This window comes from Mercenaria mercenaria, chromosome 3 (assembly GCF_021730395.1).
Source record: "Mercenaria mercenaria strain notata chromosome 3, MADL_Memer_1, whole genome shotgun sequence".
In the NCBI taxonomy this organism is placed as follows: Eukaryota; Metazoa; Mollusca; class Bivalvia; order Venerida; family Veneridae; genus Mercenaria; species Mercenaria mercenaria.
Window position 1 is genome coordinate 34,540,945 of NC_069363.1, and position 27,637 is coordinate 34,568,581.

General features: G+C 34.8%; 1 protein-coding gene across 2 annotated transcripts; it reads left to right on the forward strand.

Moving 5' to 3' along the window:
• The first annotated feature begins 23 nt into the window (after positions 1 to 23).
• On the forward strand, positions 24 to 27,284 carry LOC123525108 (rRNA-processing protein UTP23 homolog). 2 transcript variants are annotated; one of them, XM_045303860.2, is made up of 4 exons: positions 24 to 157; positions 21,908 to 22,146; positions 23,423 to 23,562; positions 23,967 to 27,284. In XM_045303860.2, the coding sequence occupies exons 2-4, from the start codon at positions 21,930 to 21,932 to the stop codon at positions 24,342 to 24,344; spliced, it is 735 nt and encodes a 244-aa protein (XP_045159795.2). In that variant the 5' UTR covers positions 24 to 157; positions 21,908 to 21,929; the 3' UTR covers positions 24,345 to 27,284. The 2 variants fall into 2 exon arrangements, with proteins under 2 accessions (XP_045159795.2, XP_053394146.1); XM_053538171.1 differs by lacking the exon at positions 24 to 157 and adding an exon at positions 13,355 to 13,373.
• The last annotated feature ends 353 nt before the right edge of the window (positions 27,285 to 27,637 follow it).

The window sequence follows — 27,637 nt, forward strand, 5'->3', positions numbered from 1 at the left end:
ACTTCAATTCAATAATAAATTTATTGATGTTGGAAGCAGCCGAAAGCGGTGTTTTGTAGGAATATTCTCGTTAACTTAGTCCTAAAACAACGTGAATCGAGTTTGGTGTTCAGAAAAGAACTGTGCTTCATACCAGTCTGTCACAATATTTTCTAATGTAAGGATTTTTGTTATGTTATCAAAATATATGAACTTTTTGCAGTTTTGTCAATTTGCACAGAGAGTTGGGAGTAAATGATTAATCTGTGAGTTAGACAAGCTTACTGTCGCTGAGTGGCTGCTTTTTAATTTCTGACTTTTGCAGTTTGACCGTCACAATATAAAACAAACTGTATACGTCGGATTAGTTCGACTAATCTGTGAGTATGACAGTCAGGCCTATTTTTCATCAATTTGGGAATGCCACCGACACCGTTGGAATTGGGAAAATGCTCTCGGAAATTATCTTAATTGGGACAATTTGCAAAGGAAGTGTCTAGGGGTACGGATCCGTACCTCTAGAATCTGATTCTAGAGGTACGGATCCGTACCTCTAGACAAGCCTGTTAGGGGTTTTCTAGGGGTACGGACCTCCGTTTTTCTAGAGATTAAGGGTCATTTACATTTCAAATTTTGTTTAAAATGGAAGAACAAATAACATTTCATCAGAATTCACCTTAAACTTGGATCTAAATGGTTTACAGATAACAACGCTCATCCGATTTTCTACATTTTCTTTCGGAACATAAATATACCGAGGAACACCAAATAAATCACGAGGATTCGAACTGGCAGAAAAAATATAAAGATTAAACAAAATAATGTTAAATAAATTATGTTGGGAAAAATATTTTAAATTGATAATTAACCCTTAGTGTATTTATGTTTTTCACACATTTGGTAGCCATGATGAGAAACATGGGACATTTTCACAAACAGTTTCTTTTCGCTTGATTGATTACTAAGCAATCAGTTCCGTGCCGATTGTCATTATACCTTGTTAAATAACAACATAAATTGGTTCATATTATCATGCCAAATTTATTTATTTATTTTTGCTGAATTTCAAATAGAATTCATTTAAGGAATAGATTCATTCATTAATCTAGCTTTTATCAACAGTTTATTTGACAACAATCTAATCGATAGGAACTGTGTGTATTCATTTGGAGTTCCTCGGTTATTTAGGTTTTGAAAGAGAAGGTAAACAATCGGGTGAACGCTGGTATCTGTAAACCAATTAGATCCAAGTTTTAAGTGAAGACTGGTAAAGACTTATTTGTTATTTCATTTTCAACAAAATTTAACATGTAAATAACTATAAATCTCTAGAAAAGGGAGGTCCGTACCCCTAGAAAACCCCTAACAGGCTTGTCTAGAGGTACGGATCCGTACCTCTAGAATACGGATCCGTACCCCTAGACACTTCCATTTGCAAATTACCAAAATCTACATAAATGTGTTTTTATGTGAAATATTAATGAATTGCATTTCAGTAATTGTTCAACAGTATTATAATTTACCTAAATATACATACATATTAGCAAAACTATCTTAAAACAGCAAAAACCCTAAAAGGTATAATCATTTGGGAATTTTAAATTCAACTTTGGGAAAAAAACATACTTTTTGGCATTGGGATTACCTCCTTTTACAGGAGGTAGATTCATAGGGGAAAAAAGCCCTGACAGTGTATGATTCACTTGTGCAGTCAAAAATCTAATTTTGATTTCTGAAAGTGAAATAGTGAGATATCTATTTCTAAAGTCACTTTTTGCTTATTTACCCAAGTGGAAACTGGCAGGTACTTGTAAACGGTCGGTGTAAACACCCAGGGATACCACAGGACGGTACTGGGACAATACGGACCCGACAACCCGGACCATATTTGGGACAACCCGGACCACGTTTCAGAACGAAACTGAGCTGTGTTTTGTAAAGTTGTACGCGATTATATTCTAATATTATAAAATGTATGTAAGCGATTATATTCTTTTAATATGCATAACAAATTGACCTCAATTTCCATTTTAAAGACCGATCATTTTTATAAATTATATCAAGGAAATAACATATGAAAGCTTTACCTGGTCCGACTCTGTAACATCCATTGGTTCGGGCATGGCATTCTTACAAAGGTAGCAGAAAAACTGGAGAGTGGTTCCATCACGTACAGCAGCTCTATACTGTGTAACACTTATCCCTGTAATATTTTTTTTTTTTTATTTCAAATGATGAACACAACACAACGGATACATATCCATTAGGAGAAAGGAAGGCAGTAAAACTGCAGTTTTTCAGCATTATTTTTCAGAGCGTTCAAAATGCAGTTTTTAGCCCTTATTTGTCTTCAAATGCCTGCATTAACATATTTAATAGAAAGCAGTGAAAATGTAGTGAAAGAGCAGTTAAATTGGCCGATATATGTAAATGAGCTAAGAAGTATAATGATGTCACAAAAAACTGCAGGATCAGTTTTATGCAGTTTAATGTAATCACAAAATACTGCAAAAATACTACAATGCTTGCTTTAACCATTTAAATGACATCACAAAAAAACTGCAGAAGGACTTGCATCAACTTGTCCAAGGGGAGTAATTCATTCTAATTACTTTCTTTTGAATATTGTCTGTGATGATTAACCAGCCATAAAATGTACAATGAGCTGACTTTCTATTCAAATACAAAACCTCAGATTCATTTATTCAAGTTATGCCCAGGTTTGTCCTTCATCTTGTAAATTCTTTGAATTTGCACATTTTCAAAGTTTTTAAAACTTTTGACCCGATACATATCAAGAGTCGTATATAGAAATTACCCTTTTAATGGATTAGATATTATTAAAAAATACATCACTGTTTAATAAGGAAATTAGTATTTCTTCGTAAGTCTTAATAAATATAAATGAATAGTGGAATTTATTTAATAAAGTATGATACACGTTATCTTACAAGACTTCAAAATCGAATGTATGTTTTAATAATTGAAATTTTTATAATCGTATAAGCTATATGATATAAATATTTATGCATGGTCTTTAATATTATATAATTACCTATTTCGAATTCAAACAAACTTACCCATGTTACACGTGCGATGCTGCCATTTTGTGCATATGTCACAAGACAATGCCTGCTGTCGAGAGCACACTAATAATTAGTAATTCATCACAAAAGACCCAGTTTTCTGCCATAACTTACACCATAAACTCAGACACAAATAAAGTACAGAACACAAGCACATTTTTAATAATCCACAATTAAATAAAATACTAGTATAACACTAAGCAAATAATCCAAGTTAAAATGTAGCACACTGAAGGAAAGTCAGAGAATACTGATAAAAAGCAGGTATGGACTAAATGGATTGTGTGGCTTTTATATATCTCCTTCTCATTTACCATTTAATTTATCATATTTTATGTATCTCAACATTTAAAACATGAAAAGGTAAGTATCTCAATTAACGTATGATTAAAGATACGAGTGTATATCAAAATCCCCTCCACTGAAAAATGACTGGGTGTTACAAAATCCCCTTCCACATTTGCAGGGGGTGTCATAATCCCCTCTGTGATTAACATTATAGATATATAGATATCAGTGCTCCAAATGATATTATGTTTGCTAAAGGCATTGTATTTACGTGTTTTATGCAACAGACTTTTAAGTTGTATATAGTTGTATTTGAATTTGATGAAATAAGTAAAAATCACAGAGGGGATTATGATACCCCCTGCAAAAGTATGAAGGGGGTTTTGTAACACCCTGTCATTTTTCAGTGTAGGGGATTTTGATCAAGGGGATTTTGATTGGTTCCCTAAAGATACGTATGTTGCACCTACATGAAAAGGCAAGCATAATTGCAATTATTTCAATAATCATGTTTAACAGACACACTTGACAATTTTGATAACAATTAACGGATTACAAAACTTCATTAAATGATGGTCTTGGTCGTCCCTGATAATACCTCATATTGCATGTTTTGTACATGTTTGAGAGAATAAAAGAGATGTTCCGTTTTGTTTTGATAAGAATATTGTTCACATATATAGATTTTGAAGTAAAATGTAACATTACGGTCCGGGCCGTCCTAAAACGTGGTCCGGGTCGTCCTAGAATGTGGTCCGGGTCGTCCTAGAACATGGTCCGGGTTGTCCCGAATATGGTCCGGGTTGTCTGGTCCGGGTCGTCCCATGGTTCGTATTGTCCCTAATTCCACGGGACACCCCGGGATACCTTTATCTTATAGAAAGCTTTGAATATAATTGTTTTTATTGCAGCTTTATCATATTAAGCAATAGATTGAGTATGTATATAGCTTTATATGTAGAAAACTCATAACACGAACCCCGGGACGCCCGATTCTTCTTCGCGATTACAGTGATAAACTGCATACACTGGGACACCTTAAGAAAGCTTGCAAATACTTATTTTGTTTTGAAGATGTACTTATTTCTTAAATAAATAAAGCATAAATTTAAAGATAGAAATTCTAAGTAGGCTATACTGCTCATAATGCATACTCCAGGATGCCTGTTTCGTCAGTGTTATGCAGTATGCAATTCTCGAATGAATCAGGTGCCTGGTGTTTGTGTTATGAGTCTGCTTCTTAGGATACACCTATATAAATGCTCAAATTATCGCTATACATGGAAAACATGCAACAAAAAAGTTAAATTCAAAACTTTCTATGTAAAATAAAGGTATCCTGGGGTGTCACAGGGTATCCCGAGGTGATTACCCCGACCCACTTGTAAATGCAGCTATCTGTCAGATTGGTCAGTTAACTCCTGATGTCTAGTCCAACTAATTGTACGCGAATCGCGATATTGTGATAATTTTTGCACAGGTCAATAGTTGATTTTATACAGTTTCTTAATTATACACAGTTTGTGTCTTTTTCCCTTTGCAGGTTTTTAACCAGGTTTTCAACGAAAACCTGAGTTATTAGATTGGGGTAGATGTCGGTTGGGCGGGCGGGCGGGCGGCGGCGGCGGCGTCAAACTGGTGTTTCCGGTCAATAACTTTTGTTTCGTTAAAGATATTTGAATAAAACTTGGTATGTATGTAGCTTATATCAAGACAAAGGCTGGGATTGATTTTGGGGTTTCTGGGGTCAAGGTCAAGGTCACTGTTACTTAAAATAGAAAAAGGGTTTCCGGTCAATAACTTTTGTTTCGGTAAAGATATTTGAATAAAACTTGGTATGTATGTAGCTTATATCAAGACAAAGGCTGGAATTGATTTTGGGGTTTCTAGGGTCAAGGTCAAGGTCACTGTTACTTAAAATAGAAAAAGGGTTTCCGGTCAATAACTTAACTTAAGAATGAGCTATCATGATGAAACTTGGTGTATAGAAAACTTATATAAAGTTGTAGCTTGGGATTGATTTTGGGGTTTCTGGGATCAAGGTCAAGGTCATTGTTACTAAAAATAGGGTTAGGGTTAGGTTAGGGTTAGGGTTAGCATATCTTCTACATGTATGGAGGGATTTTGATGAAAGTTGGCACAATTGTTCACCATCATGAGACGGAGTGTCATGCGCAAGAACCAGGTCCCTAGGTCTAAGGTCAAGGTCACACTTAGCGGTCAAAGGATACAAGAATGAAAACTTTGTCCGGAGCATATCTTCTTCATGCATAGAGGGATTTTGATGTAACTTGGCACAATTATACACCATCATGAGACGAAGTGTCTTGCGCAGTTCCCTTCTTTAGAATTACTTCCCTTTGTTGTTACTATAAATAGCTTATATTGTAACTTTTTCATTACTAGACGTAGGGAAAAATCGAGACCACTTTTCTGTAGTACAACATGCATGTTACATCCAATTTTTAGGTGTATTTTGACCAATCTCTACCTGGTAAGGATTTCTGTTTGGACTTAAAACTTTTTTTTTTTTTTTTTTTTTTTTTTTTTTAAGATTAACTTCCCTTAGTTGTTACTATAAATAACTTATATTGTAACTTTTTTTATAATTGACCGTAGGGAAAAACCAAGACCACTTTTCTGTGGTACAACATAGTTGTTACTTTCTAATTTTAGGTGTATTTTAAGGTATCTCTACCTGGTAAGGAGTTTTTTTGTGGACTTAGAAAAAACAAAAGAATTACAGTGATTACTAAACAACCACAAAATTAAAATTACATCTGCAAATACAGGTGCTAGAGTAAAGAAATTTGCTGTGACGGGCGTATATTGTGACATTCTGGCACTCTTGTTTATTCTTATGAAAAGTGTTGAAAACCTGGTTTAGTGGCATTGCCGCGTTTCTTGTATTGTTTTTTCTTTTAGAGAAGTATTTAGGCCCATGGTCAAGATTAGTGCTACTCTCACAGGTCTTAACATATATTTATATATTTAATTCATATGCCTATTTTCATGATTAATATATATGTATAACCCATAAGTTGATATGCATGTTACTTGTTTGTGTTATGTATGTCGGTAAATAGCTATACATAGCTAATGTTTTCCTGTTTATATATATATGCACCGACTTTAAATAGAATTTGTATTGTATTGTTTCTCCGTGCACAACCCACTTACCATTCAAAACAATGTGAAAAGTTTTCTTTCTATGTGTATATAACTTTGGAGGCTTCAAATACATATTTAAACCAATTTTTTAACACTAAAAATTTATACATGTCTGGAAAGCTCATTCCAAATACAATCATTATATGTCCTAACTAATGAGAAAACCTCCATTTTGTAGGCAAAACACTTTTAAACTCCATGTGTGTCAGTGTGTTTTCCGCTTACATCGTTAAATTTCTACCTCAGTCAAGAAATGTTGGCAAAAGGCCGGTTAATATGAGTATTGACTGGGCCGGCGGTCAATACTGGTTAAAACCGGTCAATACCGGTCAATACTGGTTGATTCAATACATAATATAATGGTCACTCTTGTGTGGTCAATACTGGTTTATTCAACACTTTTGTAATATATATAATAATGTACATTCACAAATTAGCACAGGCTGTAGTAGTTATATAAAAGTAATAAAGCACTTTGAATAATATGAAATTTTGTTCATTAAAAAGTGTAGTGGTCAATACTGGTCGATTCAGTTTTGGACCTTGGCAATGTGTCCTGGTCAGGCTCAATTTTGGACAATATACTTAGACTGGTCAGTGTTCAATACTAAGTTTATTCAATGCTTTTATCTTCTAATGTAGTAGCCTTTATTTTTAATTAATTAAAGATTTTATTACTCTCAGTGAAATGGACAGTACTGATCAATTCAAACTTTGGTCCTACACAATATCCCTGATCGATGCATATAGTGGCCAATACTGGTCAGTTGAATACTTTGATTGCATAACTTAATTTTTTTAAATAAAGTTTTCATGTTCAAGTATCTCAATAATAAAGACAGAGGTATTATTGATCATGGCAGCTAATTAGTGACTAGATAGACAGGCCTGCAACATATAATCTATTGTATATTGTAAGACATGGTGTCAGTCAGGCAGTGTGACAATTGCTATCAAAACACAATTAAACCACTTCCATGAAAGGATCCAGGTGTTCACAGCATTTTTCATTAAATTATATACCAGTAAAAATAATTAGATTTATTACTTGTGAATCAAACACTTACTGCTACAATTTATGAAATACTTTCTACAAATTAAGGTAGTTCTGCACGTTCGGATCGAAATTTTTTTTACAATGTAGAATTTCATTAAACTCTGATTTTTCAAAACTTCAGAATATACTTAGAAAAATCAGCAAGTAAAAAAAGATAGGGTCGTGTGCTTGATTTTTTGCTAGACTGATTTGAAAAATTTGGACCTCGTGCAATTTTTCATAATGAGAGTCTATGGGAAAATTATAACTTTCAAAACATTTTCGCGAATAGAAATTTTTCTACAATGTAGATTTTAATGAAACCTCTCACAGTTGTAAATAAACATATGGTCTATAATGTGGTGAAATAAAATGTATAGGTCCATGTGCTTATTTTTGAGATATTTGACCATGTTAAGGTTACGAAAAAGGCCTTGAGAAACAAAAATCAAACAACACCAAGTCATAGAAAGAAAGATTTGTTTGACATGAAAATTAAACAGCATGTAAAAGATGTATATTACTTTACGAAACAAGTGTCAGTATACTGATATAAACATTGAATTCCAGAAAATGACTGCCTATAGGGGCCCCACTTCCGGACAGTCAAACCACTTTAAAAACTCACCATTTTCAAAGAAATGTTACACATGTTCGTTTTGATGCATTTGCAATAGCGTGCGAGTTGTGAAATTTCACATAACAAGGTGGGACACAGTTTTCAGCAATTGTTTATCTTTATTTCTTTACAAATGGCATTCATTTTCAAAGGGAAACAACTTTTTCTCGACGATTACTTAAAATAGTCGGAAAAAGTTGTCTCCCTTTGAAAATGAATGCCATTTGTACCTAAAGTATTCCGAAAAAGTTGTCTCCCTTTGAAAATGAATGCCATTTGTACCTAAAGTATTCCGGAAAAGTTGTCTCCCTTTGACAAAGAATGCCATTTGTAAAGAAATAAAGATAAACAATTGCTGAAAACTGTGTTCCACCTTGTTATGCGAAATTTCTCCACTCGCACGCTATTGCAAATGCATAAAAAAAACATGTGTAACTGTTCTTTAAAAATGGTGAGTTTTTAAAGGCATTTAACTGTCCGGAAGTGGAGCCCCTTTAGGCGGTCCTTTTCCGGAATTCAATGTTTTTATCAGTCTACTGACACTAGTTTCGTAAAGTAATATACATGCTTTACACGCTGTTCAATTTTCATGTCAAACAACTCTTTCTTTCTATGATTTAGTGTTGTTTGAGTTTTGTTTCTCAAGGTCTGATTCTCATCCTTAAAAGTAAACCACACATTTCATGCTAATTTTAAGACATTGTTTTGAATTATTTAACGTGTCAGATGTTTTAATATCATATTTTAACTTTAGACAGATAGAAACAGATCCGTTGTAATAGATTTACTTACAGGGTGCCATTACTTCATAAAATAATTTTCATTTCCGTACGCCGAATTCAGGCTTTATTCTACGTTTTCCGGATAAAAGACGTTACGCCATTACTTCCGGTTTATCAAACGTGCAGAACTACCTTAAGTTAAATTAGCAGTTTTTCCACTTACTGTGACATTTTTGAAGAAAAATAATATATTTTTGTAATCTAATCTAACAGAAAATGTTTAATGACCAGTATTAACCAGTATTGACCAATCGGCCACTTCTGACCAATTAGGGAGTATTGATTTGGTTGCTTTAACTAGATAATAATGCCTGCATTCACCTTAATCAAGCCCAAAATGCTCTTAAACAGTCATTGATTAATTGTTCATAAACTCTGCAAAATATCTTAACTGTCAGTATTGACTAATTGACCAGTATTGATCAATCGATCAGTATTGACCGGTATTGACCACTTCAGGGAGTATTGACCAGGGCGGTTTTAACCGGTTAAAACCGCTGGTTAACCGCCCAACATTGCAGTCAAGTAAAGCTGTGTGTGTATCAGTCGGTTTATTTTTAAATCTTGTTATACTTTAAACGCATTTCATTAGTGACACATTTATACATTTCAAAGTTTGAATATGTATACGGAAGGTGTTATGGTAGGTAATGTGTCCTGGTCAGGCTCCATTTTGGACAATATTCTTAGACTGGTCAATACTAGTTTATTCAATGCCTTTATCTTCTTACAGTGCCTTTATTTCAAATTAATTAAAGATTTTATTACTAAAAATTACACTAATTGAAACGGACAATACTGGTCAATTAAAATTTTGGTCCTACGCAATATTCCTCATCAGTACATGTAGTGGCCAATACTGGTCAATTGAATACTTTGATTGCTTTACTTATTTTTTAAAAATAAATTTATCATGTTCAAGTATTGGTGGGGGGGGAGTGGTTAAGGTCGCTGACTTCAAATCAGTTGCCCCTCATCGATGTGGGTTCGAGCCTCACTTGGGGCATTGAATTCTTCATGTGAGGAAGCCACCCTGCTGGCTTACGGAAAGTCGGTGGTTCTACCCATGTGCCAGCTCGTGATGAAATAGTGCACGGAGGGGTAACTGGGGTCTTCCTCCACCATCAAGCTGGAAAGTCGCCATATGACCTATAATTGTGTCGGTGCAAGGTTAAACCCAACAACAAGCATTGGCATTATTGATCATGACATTTTCAATTTACCACTGGCTTAATGCCAGCTATTGTCCGTAAGTATTGACCTGGCACTCATTAATCTTCACTAATATTTTTGGCATTTTCATTAGTTTACGCAATAATGTATCCTGAAAATATCTATTATTACAGAAATAACCTTTATAGTTAACCGGTGACACGTTGGCATAGTGGTAAGGTGTCTGACTTCCACGCACTGAGATTGATGGCTAATCATTTTGTCCCCACAGCTACTTGCACATGCAATATTTTTAGCTCACCTGTCACAAAGTGACAAGGTGAGCTTTTGTGATCGCGCGGTGTCCGTCGTCCGTCCGTCCGTGCGTCCGTAAACTTTTGCTTGTGACCACTCTAGAGGTCACATTTTTCTTGTGATCTTTATGAAAGTTGGTCAGAATGTTCATCTTGATGATATCTAGGTCAAGTTCGAAACTGGGTCACGTGCTGTCAAAAACTATGTCAGTAGGTCTAAAAATAGAAAAACCTTGTGACCTCTCTAGAGGCCATATATTTCACAAGATCTTCATGAAAATTGGTCAAAATGTTCACCTTGATGATATCTAGGTTAAGTCCGAAACTGGGTCAGGTGCCATCAAAAACTAGGTCAGTAGGTCTAAAAATAGAAAAACCTTGTGACCTCTCTAGAAGCCATATATTTCACAAGATCTTCATGAAAATGGGTCAGATTGTTCATCTTGATGATATCTAGGTCAAGTTCGAAACTGGGTCATGTGCCTTCAAAAACTAGGTCAGTAGGTCAGATAATAGAAAAACCTTGTGACCTCTCTAAAGGCCATATTTTTCATGGGATCTGTATGAAAGTTGGTCTGAATGTTCATCTTGATGATATCTAGGTCAATTTCTAAACTGGGTCATGTGCGGTCAAAAACTAGGTCAGTAGGTCTAAAAATAGAAAAACCTTGTGACCTCTCTAGAGGCCATATATTTCATGAGATCTTCATGAAAATTGGTCAGAATGTTCACCTTGATGATATCTAGGTCAGATTTGAAACTGGGTCACGTGCCTTAAAAACTAGGTCAGTAGGTCAAATAATAAAAAAACCTTGTGACCTCTCTAGAGGCCATACTTTTCATGGGATCTGTATGAAAGTTGGTCTGAATGTTCATCTTGATGATATCTAGGTCAAATTCGAAACTGGGTCAACTGCGGTCAAAAACTAGGTCAGTAGGTCTAAAATTATTAAAATCTTTTGACCTCTATAGAGGCCATATTTTTCAATGGATCTTCATGAAAATTGATCTGAATGTTCACCTTGATGATATCTAGGTCAGTTTCGAAACTGGGTCATGTGCGGTCAAAAACTAGGCCAGTAGGTATATAAAAATAGAAAAACCTTGTGACCTCTCTAGAGGCCATTTTTTTCATGAGATCTTCATGAAAATTAGTGAGAATGTTCACCTTGATGATATCTAGGTAAAGTTCAAAACAGGGTCACGTACCTTCGAAAACTAGGTCAATAATTCAAATAATAGAAAAACCTTGTGACATCTCTAGAGATCATATTTTTCAATGGATCTTCATGAAAATTGGTCAGAATTTTTATCTTGATAATATCTAGGTCAAGTTCAAAACTGGGACACATGAGCTTAAAAACTAGGTCACTATGTCAAATAATAGAAAAAACAACGTCATACTCAAAACTGGGTCATGTGGGAAGAGGTGAGCGATTCAGGACCATCATGGTCCTCTTGTCTTAATATAGTTATATCGCTATTTAGGTTTGGACTACAAGAATTAAATTACGGAAAAATACGGAATATTCATGAGTGCCAGGTCAATACTTGCGGAAAATAATTAGTGACTAGATAAACAGGCTAGCAATATATCTATTGTATATTGTAAGACATGGTGTCAATTAGGCAGTGTGACAGTTGCTATCAAAACACAATGCATGGATCCGTAAACCGATCAATAAACTCCGCCCCTTAGTTACTGTTGCTGCTTCCCACAAGCTTCTTTCAAAATGGCGGATTAATGTACATTAGCAATTGACTCGATAGAAAGTATTTCAGATGATTTCTATGTGAAAAACTTATCAAATTATGAACAAAAGTGCATCAAAATAGCTGTCAAAGAGGCGTAATTGTTTCACTAAATGTTATGTACATGACATTAAAGTTGACTCGGAAGAAACCACTTTAAAAGTTAGCGCCAAATGCCGGCGTTCTCAAAGAAAGAACACTTTCCGTCTTTCGCTAGATATTATTGGCAGGAAAATTGTTGCGTCCGTATGCAGATGCATGGTATAATCATAATCATAGTTATCTTTTAAGCAACATTTGAAAAGAAATTACGTCTTAGATTATTATATAAATTTATTTGATCAAAATATTATGTCTACTTCTGTCGTATATATAGAGAGACTGTACTTCCACGCTAGACTTATACGATAAAATATCAAACACTATGTGCAGTCACATATGGTGTAAGTGATTTCTTACATCTAGATAACATTTTCAACAGATAAAGAAAGGACATCGGACATTATGCTAGGGATTTTGCCCTAAGTTCAATGCTATGTTTTCACTTCAGTAGCTGATAGTTTTATATAACAGCTTCAAATACTGATAAATAAGTTATATTCCTATCAAATTGTCACAAAAATTAGTTTTATTTCATATTCGTTTTCTTGAAATTCGAAAGTCGCCATATGACCTAAAATTGTGTCGGTGCGACGTTAAACCCCCCAAAAAAAAAAAAACAAAAAAAAATTGAAATTCGAACAGTTTGTAACTAAGGGTCATATTTTTGAAAAATTTAAAATGTGTATTTTTAGTTAAAATAAGCATTGGTATTTAAGGTATGTCTACTATGAAATATTTTAACACAATAAATAAACTGATACCATGCAGATTATCAGTTTTACTGACATTTTTGAAAATAAACGAAACAGAAAAAATAAAAGTAGAACAAAACATTTGGTCCCTAACTGTACTTCAGTTATTTCCACCCGAGTGCCCATGATAACACTGATGCATTGATCATATCCTATTGTTTGTTTTCTATACATCTATTGCTATTATATACTGTATTTATACACATGTACAATACTGACCGGGCATTATGTGGAGGATTATTATTGAATACATGCAGTGTTGTAGCTGGCCATACATTGGCGTAGTTGGCCTTTTTCAATTGAGACGGAGGGGTGCAGGAGACTGCCTATTTCACTGCGGGTTTATGGATGCCTTACTTTTAGCATTTTATATCAGTGGAACAGAACTTCACTAATTAGTATCAACATTTATATAGATATTCTTTGGGTGTCTGTGTTAGTTCTTTGAGGTCCTTACTAGTATTTCGGTTGGCTTCGAAATAAGTTTCAGACGTGTGAGTGAATTGATGTTTATTCTTGGAGTGTCAGTGTTAGTTATGGGCGAGTCAGTATTAGTTCTATGGGTGTCAGTGTAAGTTCTAGAAGCAACTAGGTTAGTTAATGAGATTGTGTCTGGTGTAGTTCTGTTAGGATATAGTATGCTGGATCGAATAAAAGCAAATGTTGCTCTTAAAATGCATTCTAGGTTCGCTTCTACTGTGTCCTACAAAAGGTAAAAAAATTAAATTGCACCTAAGTGGCGCTATTCCCATAGAAGTTCGTTTGTATTTCTTTGTTATGTTTAAGTTGAAGACACATATGTAATATGTCGAGGCCACTTGCTTGGTTCTTGACTTACGACTTTCTATGTCCGCTATTTATTTAGTTTAGTGTTTTCTATACTTGAAATATTTACAAAAATGAATAAAGCTGTATATATGTAAGGTTTAGGAAACACATGCAATAAGTGTCAATATTTATGTAAAAATTTATTTACTAACACCCTGTACATAGTTTTTTTCAGTTTTAAACACTTTCCCACCTGTGACCAAGTGCCATTTTTGCAGCATACGTATATAATAATTATTTACAAAGGCATGTGAACTATTTTGTTGCGTCACTGGTGGGAAAGATGTTTAAAACGTAAAAATGATTTATGTTCATATTTTAATAGAAAAGAGAATGAGAAATTTCTACAAAGTCTTCTTTTTTGTTCATAAACTTGTAAAATGAAGTCGCATTTATCAAGAAATGATCTTCAACTATCATAACTATGCAATTTCCTTTATTAATTAATTCAATAGCTCTTTATTAACGTTGCGTAATACTCAGCTGTTCTCATTTTACAAGTATGTTTTGCGCTTGCGCTGCTGTTGCAACTGATTGCGGATCTGTCGATCACCGCTGTGATATCAATCAAGTTAATTTTTTCCATTATATTATAATATATATTTGTAAAATACCACGCAGTTGTCTTAAAAATAAACATATGTCCATGCTTGGTGTATATTTCAGCACTAATTTTTGCGTACAAACTTACAAATTTTGAACATTTGGTAGTCTTATTAATTTTGTTTCAGTGCGGACGGACATTGCTCGCATATCATAGGGCTGATTAAATCTCCTCCACAATTAAGTTAAACAAATTCCAGACCAGCAAAGTTGTACAAATCTATCACAGCAATGGCACAAACCAAGAGGGACAAAGATCTTGCCGAAACCTATTAACCATGTTGTTGTGTCTAGACCGCTGGAAACAAGGAAACAAAAACCTGTGATCTGTCAACTTGACAGTTCATATAATTAAATATACATGTATATTCATTTTGAAAGAAAAAAAGAAAAAAGAAAAAAAAACATGAAAAAAGAGAAAACAGATAAAATGAATCCATTTGCATTTATTATATCATAGTATTAATGGTAGTTATAAATAGTTTACGATAGTCGTAAGGTAAAAAAAATGAAACAAAATAATTAGCGACATTCTAAACCGCATGGATATGTGCGTATATTTATTTATTTTTTTACCCCCTGACAAAGTTGTAAGGGGGGATATACTGGTTTCAGGTTGTCTGTTAGTCCGTTTGTCTGTCTGTCCAGCTGGCCATCTGTCCGTAGACGCAATCTTGTGCGCATAGTTATGGGACTTTGTTTTTTGTTACTATACTGTATACACACAGTCTATATACATACAGTCCACATAATTATGCAATTTTGTGTGCGTCCAGTTGCAATGTACTGTGTCAGTGCATGCGGGGGGTACATTCATCACCTTTAGTGATAGCTCTAGTTTTCTTTGAATTGCATTTAAAAGCAAGCCATTGACAGGAACATCAGTTTAAACTTATCAATTGTCAGACTTCCTAGAATAAAGCAGAATGGTGTCGAAACAGGGGAAACTGTTGTCATACTTGCTGTCTACAGATATTAAAGAAATATCGTTATATGTATAATAAATATTGAGAAAGTATTAAAATCCACTCTCAAATATTTATCTGTATGCTCTCAATTTAATGTCTGTTTAATAAAAGCTTACGTTTCATCTTTCACAAAAAAAAAACGTCTTGAAATAAAGTTAATATACTGTGCACTGTCCAGATCTTATTTATATTATGAATAGTAATGTTGGTATTTTTTGTAAAATTATTAAGAAGATTGGTCGCTTAATAAAGCATTTTTATGTTTGTTTGTTTGTTTGTTTTGGGTTTAACACCGTTTTTCAACAGTATTTCAGTCATGTAACAGGGGGCAGTTAACCTAACCAATGTTCCTGGATTCTGTACCAGTACAAACCTGTTCTCCGCAAGTAACTGCCAACTTCCCCACATGAATCAGAGGTGGAGGACTAATGATTTCAGACACAGTGTCGTTTATCAAATAGTCACGGAGAACATACGCCCCGCCCGAGGATCGAACTCAAGACTCCGCGATCCGTAGACCAACGCTCTTACCTACTGAGCTAAGCGGGCGGGCTGGTATACTAGTAGTTAACATACAGTCAAATGCGAAAATATAGATCATACTTTGAACGGCGAGAATATATTGCTGAAGAAGGTTAGCTGATTCCTTTGTATGAAATAAGATATAAATGACTTATATATCTAATGTCTTGAACTGAATAATTCCGCGATCGGCCTAAATCAAAATAAATCAAGCCAATTCATATTAAAATTTCTAGTAAAGAGAGACAGACAATTCATGATGTATTACGTATGCTATCATATTATACCATGCACATTAGTGACACACACGGCAGTTTTAACATAAAGTTTATTAGAATTACATTTGAACAGATTATTATTGATCCGTTCATCGTTCAACGCTTACTTTTTTCTAAATCTGCCTTGGTTTACGGAAAAAAATAATTCTCCCCCTTCTACCCTTTCGGATTACCACTCTTCGGCGTTACATATTCCCAACTCACACCTCAACATCACTTCCTTCGAAAAAAAATGTATCAAACTTATAAGAATTAATCAGTGACGGTTTCTAAGTGAAAGCTTGTGGGAATCAGTGGCTGGTTAGCAACAAGGGAAGTGCACTGAATAATCCGCGTTATCTTATTTGTCAATATCATAGATAACAATTAGTTTGATTGACAGCCCGGATCCATCAAATAAACCACTTCAATGAAAGGGTCCAGGTGTTCACAGCATTTTTTCATTAAAATATTTATACCAGTAAATATCACTTGTGAATCAAACACTTACTGCTATAGTTTATGAAATACTTTCTACAAATTTAGTTCAGTTAAATTAGCAGTTTTTCCACTTATTTTGACATTTTAGTAGTAACATGATATATCTTTGTAATCTAATCTAACAGAAAATGTTCAATGACCAGTATCAACCAGTATTGACCAATCGACCACATCTGACCAATTTAGGAGTATTGATTAGGTTGCTTTAACTAAATAATAATGCCTTCATTCACCTAAATCAAAGCCCTAAATGCTCTTAAACAGTCATTATTTAATTGTTCAAAAACCCTGTAAATTATCTACCCAGTCAGTATTGACTAATTGCATGACCAGTATTGACCACTTCAGGGAGTATTGACTGGGGCGGTCGAACTGCCAGTTATAACAGGGGTGGGGTGGGGGGGCCCATTTTAACTGCCCAACATTGGTTTCATAGCAGTAAGTCGGCTCCATTTAGAGAACAGGATGTAAAAAGTACTTTGAATGACATTATAGCGAGTTGGGGGTACATATATGATGATACGCATGCATTAGGAGAATTGGTAATTTTGGTTTTACATACGAGTTTTGATTGAGTACTTTATAAATTTTACTTGGTATTTACGCAGTTATGCAGCAATGAAATGATGAAAAGAGGACAAAGAAAAAACATCATTTTATAAGCCCATTTTGGAAAAACGGGTTGTATTATGTGATGGCATGTGCATCCGTCTGTTTGTCATAATTCGTGTCCAGAGCATAACTTTATAACCATTAAAGATATTGACTTTAAACTTGGCATATAGGTAGATGGTGATGAGACAGTGTGTACAGCATTTCAACTGGCTCTGTAGGTCAAAGGTCAAGGTCACAAATTGAGCTAAAATGTCAAAAATGTCCATCATATTTGGGTCCGGAACATAACTAAATAACCATCCAAGGTATTGACTTCAAACTTGACATGTAGGCAAGTCTTAATGAGAGGATGTGCAGAGAACATGAACCTTGTCTGTAGATTTAAGGTCAAGGTTACAAATTGAGCTCAAAGGTCAAACCTTTCCATCATGGAGCATAACTTATTAACCAAGAGCACTTTTCTGTGGTACAACACAGATGGTAGTCATGGTAATTATGCCCCCCTTCAAAGAAGGAGGGTATATTGTTTTGCAGATGTCGGTCGGTCGGTATGTAGACCAATCCGTTTCCGGATGATAACTCAAGAACGCTTGGTCCTAGGATCATGAAAGTTGATAGGGAGGTTGGTCATAACCAGCAGATGACCCCTATTGATTTTCAGTCAGTAGGTCAAAGGTCAAGGTCACAGTGACCCGGAACAGTTAAACGGTTTCTGGATGATGACTCAAGAACGCTTGGGCCTGGGAGCATGAAAGTTGGTAGGGAGGTTGGTCATAACCAGCAGATGACCCCTATTGATTTTGAGATCAGTAGGTCAAAGGTCAAGGTCACAGTGACCTGAAACAGTTAAACGGTTTCCGGATGATAACTCAAGATTGCTTGGGCCTAGGATCATGAAAATTGATAGGGAAGTTAGTCATGAGCAGCAGATGACTCCTATTGATTTTGAGGTCAGTAGGTCAAAGGTCAAGGTCACAGTGACACGGAACAGTTAAATGATTTCCAGATAACTCAAGAACGCTTGGGCCTAGGATCATGAAAGTTGATAGGGAGATTTATAATGACCAGCAGATGACCCCTATTGAATTTGAGGTCAGTAGGTCAAAGGTCAAGGTTACAGAGACCTTGAACAGTTAAACCGTTTCTTGATGATAACTTGAGAACACTTGGGCCTAGGATCACAAAACTTGATAGGGAAGTTGATCATGATCAGCAGATGACCCCTATTGATTTTGAGGTCAGTAGGTCAAAGGTCAAGATCACAGTGACCCGGAACAGTTAAACAGTTTCCAGACAATAACTCAAGAACGCTTTGGCCTAGGATCATGAAAATTGATAGGGAGGATGGTCATGACCAGCAGATGACCCCTATTGATTTTGAGACCAGAGGTCAAGGTCACAGTAACCCAGAACAGTTAAACCGTTTCCGGATGATAACTTGAGAATGCTTGGGCCTAGGATCAAGAAAGTTGATAGGAAAGTTAATCATGACCAGCAGATGACCCTTATTGATTTTGTGATACATGTTTTGTATAGATCACTCATAGAGCTATATGATAAACTATGGCATAAGATTTTTTAAGTGTTAGGCCACACCAAATTGATTACTTGGTCAATGGATTTCCCGCTCCATTTTTCCCAGAATAAAAGAATTTTTTTTTTTTTTGAAATCAGCTGCCGCTCGTTTCAGTTTTTGCAGACCGATTTCAAAATTTCAAAGCGGGCCTTTTTACACTGTTTAGGTGCCTTTTTTCTATGTGAAGTGACATGAATTAATAAAATTGAATACTTTGAATCGTAATTGTCCATTAAATAACCACGAGAACATGTTTCAGGCTCTGTTGCACCAGTTTGCAAAGTTGACAACCGATATAACAGTTAGATTGTGTAAATAAATCTGGGAAAGGTCATATTTAGGACAGTGTCATCTAATAATCATTGATAAGAACAAAAGTTTTGCTGCTATCCTTAAAATTATACACATAAAATTATATCAGCAATAACTGGGTAGCAGTTAAATGATGAACAGGTTGTAAAATTCAGTTTGGACTACACATCCAGTGTTACATCATTGTCCGTTCTAAAGTGTCCATCAAACTTATACATGTATTGGTTTCGAGTGAATTCCGATTTCCGCAATTTAAATACAGCTGTATAGTTTTAAGGATAGCAGCAAAACTTTTGTTCTTATCATCAATGATTATTAGATGACACTGTTCTAAGTATGACCTTTCCCAGATTTATTTACACAATCTAACTGTTATATCGGCTGTCAAGCAATACAGGGCCTGAAACATGTTCTTGTGGTGTTTTAATGGACAATTACGATTCAAAGTATTAAATTTTATTAGTTCATGTCGCTTCACATCAAAAAAAAGGCACCTAAACAGTGAAAAAAGGCCTGCTTTGAAATTTTGAAATCAGTCTGCAGAAACTGAAGCGAGCGGAAGCTGATTTCCAACAAAAAGAAAAAAAAACACTTTTCTTTTATTCTGGGAAAAATGGAGCAGGAAATCCGTGAACAGCCTACGGTAATCAATTTGGTGTGACACTTTTTATCTTAAGCCATAGTTTATCATATAGCTCTATGAGTGATCTATACAAAACATGTATCACAAAGTCAAAAATACTATATCAAACCAGCTCTCAAGTGAAAAATACAGTAAGTACTAATTGAATGGCATAAGATAACGGCCTTTTTATGTGGCGTACTTCTGTAGACGCGCCGTTTTATGGCGCGTACATCGCTAATTTTGGCATAAAGCTCCCCTAAAACATGAATTTACGCTGTGATATATAAGTTTATTTGTAAATCGTGTCAAACAGGTGAACAGTCAACAGAATGATTTTGAGAGACAGAAAATGAACCTGAAAGTGAGCCTCTGAGTTTGAAACCGACTTCACACGTCAGTTTACTCAAATGTTTGAAGAAACTAGAGAATTACTGGCCAAACCACATTACCATGGGGAGCGTGAATGATCTGCAGCTCGTACTGAATATATCGCTTCTTTAAACTCATTGAACTTCAATGAAAATAAGTAGTTTTTCTAACCTCATCATACAGGATGTTGACAAAATAAACAGGAAATGCCGGTAATGGAACGTACAATATACCATGTATGTAGCGTACCCGCCGTAAATGCGATGTATACGTTGGACACGGTGTTGTATCACACATCTCAAAAAAGTGTTTGAGGTGATGGCATGAAACTATAGTAATGTTTTTCAGCATGTGAAGTTGTGTACCTAGCATATACTCCCCCGCCCCATCCCCACAATCACATGCCTTCACCTCATCTTAATAAGATGAAAGTTTACACAGTCTGACATCAAGTAACATATGATCATTCAGTGACAGGAAATGGGGGTACCAGTGTCCTAGGTACACACATCTAGTTTAATAATGAATCTATTAACATGAGTAGAATGTTTGTGGAACTTTCATCTCATAAATGCTCACTATGTTGCCACTGAACATACAGAAAACATAATTATCCCAGTCATATTTAGTTTTATGTTTTAATGAAAAACGAAAAGTGGTTTGTTGTAACATCTTTTTGTCCAATCTGTTTGTAATCATGCAATTCAGTGTGATATATTTGGTGATCCTTGCTTATTTACATTTCAAAACAAATTGAGTAAGTGTTCGAGGAGTGGACCATAATATTATTAGATTCAAGTTTTATGTGAATAATAATTTATTGTTCTAATCTTTCTTGATTTTTCATTTGCAACAAAATTAAAGTTATAATTAAGGTACACTGTTTGATAAAAGGAGGTCCATACTCCTAGACAACCTCTGCAGTATTGTCTAATGGTTAGGATTGGTACCTCTTGGAAAAGATTTTGCGGTACAGATCAGTACACATCAACACACTTCAGTGTCAAAAGCATTGGTGGTACATTTTTATTCCAAACCTTTTTCAGAAAATAAAAATGAAACTTACTGCCCCTATATAGCCTAGTGGTAGAGCGTCCGCTTCGAGTGCGGTAGGTCGTGGGTTCGATCCCCGGCCGCGTCATACCAAAGATGTGAAAAATGGTACCAGTAGCTCCATTGCTTGACGCCCAACATTAAAAGGGAAACTGGCCTCTTCTCTCATACCCTCGTGGCGATGGATTCCATCAGGAATGAGGTGCCGAGAGTGATTAATATTTATAATAAGTTGTAGAATTTTCTTCACAATCGACCTGAAATAAATTATGTATAAACTAAAAATGAAGCTAACGCTTCAATATAATTTATATACAAATTTGTTTCCACATATTCATAAGTGGACCACTAAATTGCCAGTCAGATTATAAAATATTGTTTTCTTTGCCTCATGTAATATTTAAATTTTCACAACTATCATAATGTGCCTATAGTATACAGTTTGCACCAGTTCTAGGTTTCAAAATGGTCTTGCTGCAACTCTGGCACTTACCCTGTCTATAACATAAAAATGGACAGTGTGACATATCCTTATGATTGCTGAAAATTATAGAGTACATATTGAAGAAGATTTTTGTAAAATGAAAAAAAAATCTTGATTTTGATTTATGGTCACTATAAAACATCTCTGTTGCTTTATTACAGGTGATCTGTCACTGCCTACACCATGAAGGGGAAAAGACAGAAGAATCGCAAGAAGTGCCTATTATTTTACAAGAACTTTTTCAAGTTTAGTCCACCATACAGTGTATTGATTGATGGGACATTCTGTAAGGCAGCTCTCCAGAACAAGATCAACATTAGGGATCAAATGCCTAAATATCTGGATGCTGAAGTCAAGTACTTCACTACAAAATGTGTACTTGCCGAATGTGAAGCATTAGGTACATGTAGCCTGTCATTGCAGAATTTTTAAGGCCATAAAAGATACTTACATTTCGGGATACTTGACAAAGAAAATTGAGCAGGTTGGCAATTTTCATGCCCCCACACATTTATGTGGTGGGCATATAGCGTTGCTGCTGTCCGTCTGTATGTACGTCCGTACAGCCACATGTCCGTCCATCCCAAAATCTTGTGTGTCCAATGCCTCCCACTATTAGCCTGATTTGCTTCAGACTGTCAAAGCTGAACAACCTAGATGTGCAGATGACCATAGTCTGATGATAGACAAAGGATTTTTTCTATGACTATTTTTACCACTATTATGGCCCTTTAATAGTTTTGCTATGTAGAATATAGAGAAAAATCTTGTGTGTCCAACTCCTCACTCACTATTAGCCTGATTTGCTTCAAACTTTCATAGATGAACGAGCTTAATGTGCATATGACCATAAAGGACGGAATTGTTTCTGTGAATATTTGTACTGAAATTATGGTCCGTTGATAGTTTGTGCTGTATAGAGGATGGCACAGTATGTGGGGGCATCCGTGTCCTATGGACACAATTCTAGTTTATTTCCTAAATTCTTTCCCTATTTTTATTTCAAGGAGAATGTGTCATAAAAATGTGAATATAGTTGTTATAAATACCGGTAAACTTTTTTATGAATGAATTTTAAGAAATGCTACCAAAAAATCCCAGGTTCACTTCTGATTGAAAAAAGCACATGTTAGGGCCAGGGCTTAATTTAAGGTTTAGTAGGGTAACCATAACACATGTATTTCAATGGCCTTATGAAATTTATATAAAGTTGGTTTTGTCATTCTGTAATTTATAAATCCTGCGTGAGAGCAAAAGTGCATATAAATTACTGGTATTGGTGAAAGTAAAATTGCATATAAATCAAGAGGCAGTAAGACTTTTACTCTCAACCCTTATATTATGGTTTTTTTATTTCAAATACACTGAGTTTTAAACAGATAAACAAGAAATAAGTATTTCTAAATGACAAGCAGAGTGTTCATTTTAAATAAAATTGAAATCTGACTGATTTGTATTTTATCCCAGGTTATATAGTTCCTATTTTAATAATAAGTGAATTCACAAAGTTGATCATTTAGCTGGCAGATATGTTTTGACAAGTTAAACTATAAATGATTTTACAGTATTTTGGTAATAAAGTAAGTGTAATGAAAACAGAAGGAAATTTAAGCAGTTGCACATTCAAACAAAATTATTGAAATGTATAAAACATGCCTCTGAATTTTTTTTTGCAGGAACCTTATTGTATGGCCCACTGAAAGTTCTACGACAGTTTCATGTCCAGCCTTGTAAACATGACACTCCAAAACCAGCTACAAAATGTATACGATCAGTGATGAAAAGAAACAAACATAAGTTCTTTGTTGCTACTCAGGTAGGTGAAGATATTGATTCAAACAAATATCTATCACAACTTGTAGTAACATTTTGGTGTTAAGAAATCATTGACTTATTTAATATTTCAGTCATTGTATCCATGTCTCAAACATTCAATGGAAAACGTTTACCTTAAAAGTTACTAGGAATTTGCCAGGAACTGGTCTTCTTGTTGAAACGAATTATTGTCACATTTATTTTTGAGAAGGATTGTCACCTTAAAATTCCTCTTAAAATCAATAGCAAAACCATTAAAATAAATTTAATTGTTTTGATTGACCCGTCACCCCCTCCATTGATAAAATTTGCATAGATAACCCTTGATTTTCAGTAATTTAAAGCATACTGTGATGACATACCTGTCTAAATTCTTTCTCTGTAAGTTACAATTTTACATTTTAGGACCCAGAGTTTACCGAGTTAATTCGATCATTATCGGGAGTTCCACTGTTGTTTATAGCCTTCAACACAATTATTCTGGAATCACCAGCAGAGATGTCTAAAAGTGTTGCTCATGAAAAACTAGAAAGAAGACTTGCTCCAACAGACTTTGCTATGAGTCAGATCAAGGAGCTGAAGCGAGAAACCTTTGGTGAAGAAATAGAGAAAAAGAAGAAGAAAAAACATAAAATCAAAGGAAAAAATCCCTTGTCTTGTAAAAAGAAAAAGAAAAGAACTGCTGAAGAGATTCAAATGTTAAAACAGAAAAAGAAAAGAAAAAAGACAAAGAAACAAAAAGTGACTTTAGAAACAATAGCAGCTATGGAAAATGTATCTTGATTAACAGTAATAGACCTGCTTGTACGTACAAATTCATTAGAGGTTTTGTGTACAAACATAGTTGAAAGTAAGGAGCTGTATGCAACATATCTCTTCTTACACTCACATAACACTTGTTACTTGGAGGCAAGAATTATGTACAAGCTATTTCTTGTTACATTTACTAAGATTTTGGTTATTTGAAAGAAAGTAGCTACAGTGCGTCCAAGATGAAAAGTCAAGTTTTCGTGTGACCCTCGCAACAAAAACTTACCAAGCGTGTTCAGTTTCGGTGTCCTGGACACGCTAGTAGTCCTGAACGGACACCATGATTGCTTATTTAAGTCTGCACTGCAATGCGCACATGGTGATTTGCGGTGTCCGGACATCATGCGTCTCCGTGTTCAATTGATAAATCAATAATAATGGTGTCATGTGTAATTTCTATTAACGAAATGCAGATGTTTTCTCTTAAAACTGAGTCTTGTAGGTATAAATAAAAAAAGAAATTATTTGATTTGTTTAACGTTTATGTTCATTATGTGAAAAACAATAGTCACGTCGTACATTTCAGGCACTTGTCGTAAACTTAAGTATAATGATATTATCACTCTATATGTTGATCACGTGTTTTCTGTTTATTATATACCCGTTGAAAATACTGTTCTTGTTATTAACAGGTTGCTGTAGTTCAGTGCTGTTTGAGATGAATGCGAAAAGTTCAAAGTTTTTTATTTGTTCATTAGCTTGACTATTCAAAGAATAGGTAGAGCTGTTGGACTCACCCATGTGTTGGCATCCTGATTTGGTTAAGTTTTTATATGTAAGCTGGTATCTCAGTAACCACTAATGGGAATGGATTGAAACTTCACACACTTATTCACAGTAATAAACTGACTTGCAGTGCACAAATTCCATAACTCTATTTTGCTTTTTTACAAAATTATGCCCCTTTTTCGACTTAGAAATTTTTGGTTAAGGTTTTATATGTAAGCTGGTATCTCAGTATCCACTTATGGGAATGGATTGAAACTTTACACACTTGTTCACTGTCATGATCTGACATGCAGTGCACAGGTTCCATAACTCTACTTTGCATTTTTACAAAATTATGCCCCTTTTTCGACTTAGCAGTTTTTGGTTAAGTTTTTGTATGTAAGCTGGTATCTCAGTACCCACTGATGAGAATGGATTGAAACTTCACACACTTGTTTACTGCAATGATCTGACTTGCAGCGCACATGTTCCATAACTGTACTTTGCAATTTTACAAAACTATGCCTCTTTTTCAACTTAGCATTTTTTGGTTAAGTTTTTGTATGTAAGCTGGTATCTCAATGGATTGAAAGTTCACACAATTGTCCATTGTCATGAGCTGATACGCATTTTACATGTTCCATAACCCTGTTTTGCAATTTAACAAAATTATGCCCCTTTTCAACTTTAATATTCATTCTATTGATAAGGCTGTTGAATAGTCGAGTGTTGCTGTCCTCCGACAGCTCTTGTTATATTTAATAATAGTATTGATATTGTTTTACGTAAATATTAAATACAGGAATAAATTTCAGCGATGTTAGAAGTACTGGTTTGAGTCGTAAATTCGGCCAGGTCGTAAATATTCGGCCACCCACTTTAAACCTTATTTTGGAGCCAGATGCTTGAGAATGCATCTGTGTCATCACAAGCGCATGCGTAGGCAACAAAGTCGGCAAAAACAACAAGTTGAGGTGAGTAGAAAAAAAGTTATCCTTACCTAAAGTTGCGTACTCTAAATAGTAAATATTTTGTCTCGCGGGTCGCGTGACGTCATCGCATGCGCTTGTTTATGCTAAGGCCCGGCAAGGGTTAATTCAAATTTATAAACATAAAAACATGCGCTAACTAGCATAAAACGCGTAAAAACCAAGTAAATGAATGTATTGTCCCTCAACGTCTTTGAGTTTACATGATATGCGCGGTAAAATCTACGTTGTTTCACGTTGACGTCAATTCCTTTTGAATTATCCATACTGGGCCCTTATACGTTTACGCTTTGCAACGGACCTGCATATATAAAAAGGTGTTATAACAGCACGTGAGCGCGAGAATCTTTCTGTTAACACACGTTTTCTCTCTTGTTAAAACAATACGGAAAATAACAAGAACAGCAGTTTTTGCTAGAATGTGTAATAAAACAGTGACGTAAAAATTCAACTACGTCATGCCAGTGTGAGAAGAATGACAGGCGCTTTTTAAATCTCTGTTGGCAAATATTTCCCACGAGGTATGCTGTTGAAAATTGATTGCAGTTGGTTGATAAAAGAACAATTTTGGCTGTTGCATCGATTTATTTCCAACAAAATGTTGAAAATACAACCAACTTTATGTTTAAAAAGTGGCCGAATATTTACAACCTCTAGAAGGTATAATGTGGATGCTAAACCTGTCTGTTATTTTTAGCGCGGTTGCATTGTTTACTATACTGTAAACGGCCGTTAATGATAACAATCAATTTTGCTTGTATCAAAGCACATATGGTAGAAATTTTGTACAAATCAGTTGTAAAACGAAAGAAATATTTATGAAAAACCGCAAAAAGTGGCCGAATTTACGACTCGAACCAGTAATTTACATTTTTTCACGATTTTATTTGTTCAGTTTATTCACTAATATTGTTTTACTTAAAAATTAAATATGTATGATATATATAGTATTAAATTTCAATGATTTTGTAGTATTTTACTTTTTTTTATAATAGATGTGATAGAATGTGATCATACTTTACGATACCTGCATGAAGCGTACGGGATATCATTACATTATGCACATGAAATCGTGCAGCTTTAATATAACATAACAGCTTTAATGCATCTGAATTCTAAATAATGAATGAAAGTAATTTGTTACAGTAATTCTTGCAACTTGCATCGCATTTGTATTTAACATGTGCCGACAATAATAAATTGTTTCGCTTGATTTCTTCAGATCCAGTTTGTATCCAGATATCCAGATACGGATATTAATGTTATAATTCACCAACAACCTTGGTCCGTACTTAACAATTTTCCTAATATAAAATATAAAAGTCAGACATAGACCGACTATATTGTGATATTAAATAATAGCATGTTTCATGTACATAGGAAGTCTTAGCGTGATTTTCATATTTTTCACATTGATAAGGACAGTTGTTGCGACTCATTGTGAAGACGTCGCTTTTTTGTAGGGACTCTTAATAACTACATGGACTCAACTACTGGCACTTTTATTGGGCAAACAATAAAAAAGTGAGAAGTTTTTCTTTTATTTTCTTCAATCATATAATAATCATC

Bases quoted from the DNA above. Each gene is read 5' to 3' on its own strand.
- LOC123525108 (XM_045303860.2), top strand. From the start codon at position 21,930: ATGAAGGGGAAAAGACAGAAGAATCGCAAGAAGTGCCTATTATTTTAC. The intron at 22,147-23,422 runs GTACATGTAGCC...TTTTTTTTGCAG, and splicing joins TGCCGAATGTGAAGCATTAG to GAACCTTATTGTATGGCCCA. The intron at 23,563-23,966 runs GTAGGTGAAGAT...TTTACATTTTAG, and splicing joins AGTTCTTTGTTGCTACTCAG to GACCCAGAGTTTACCGAGTT.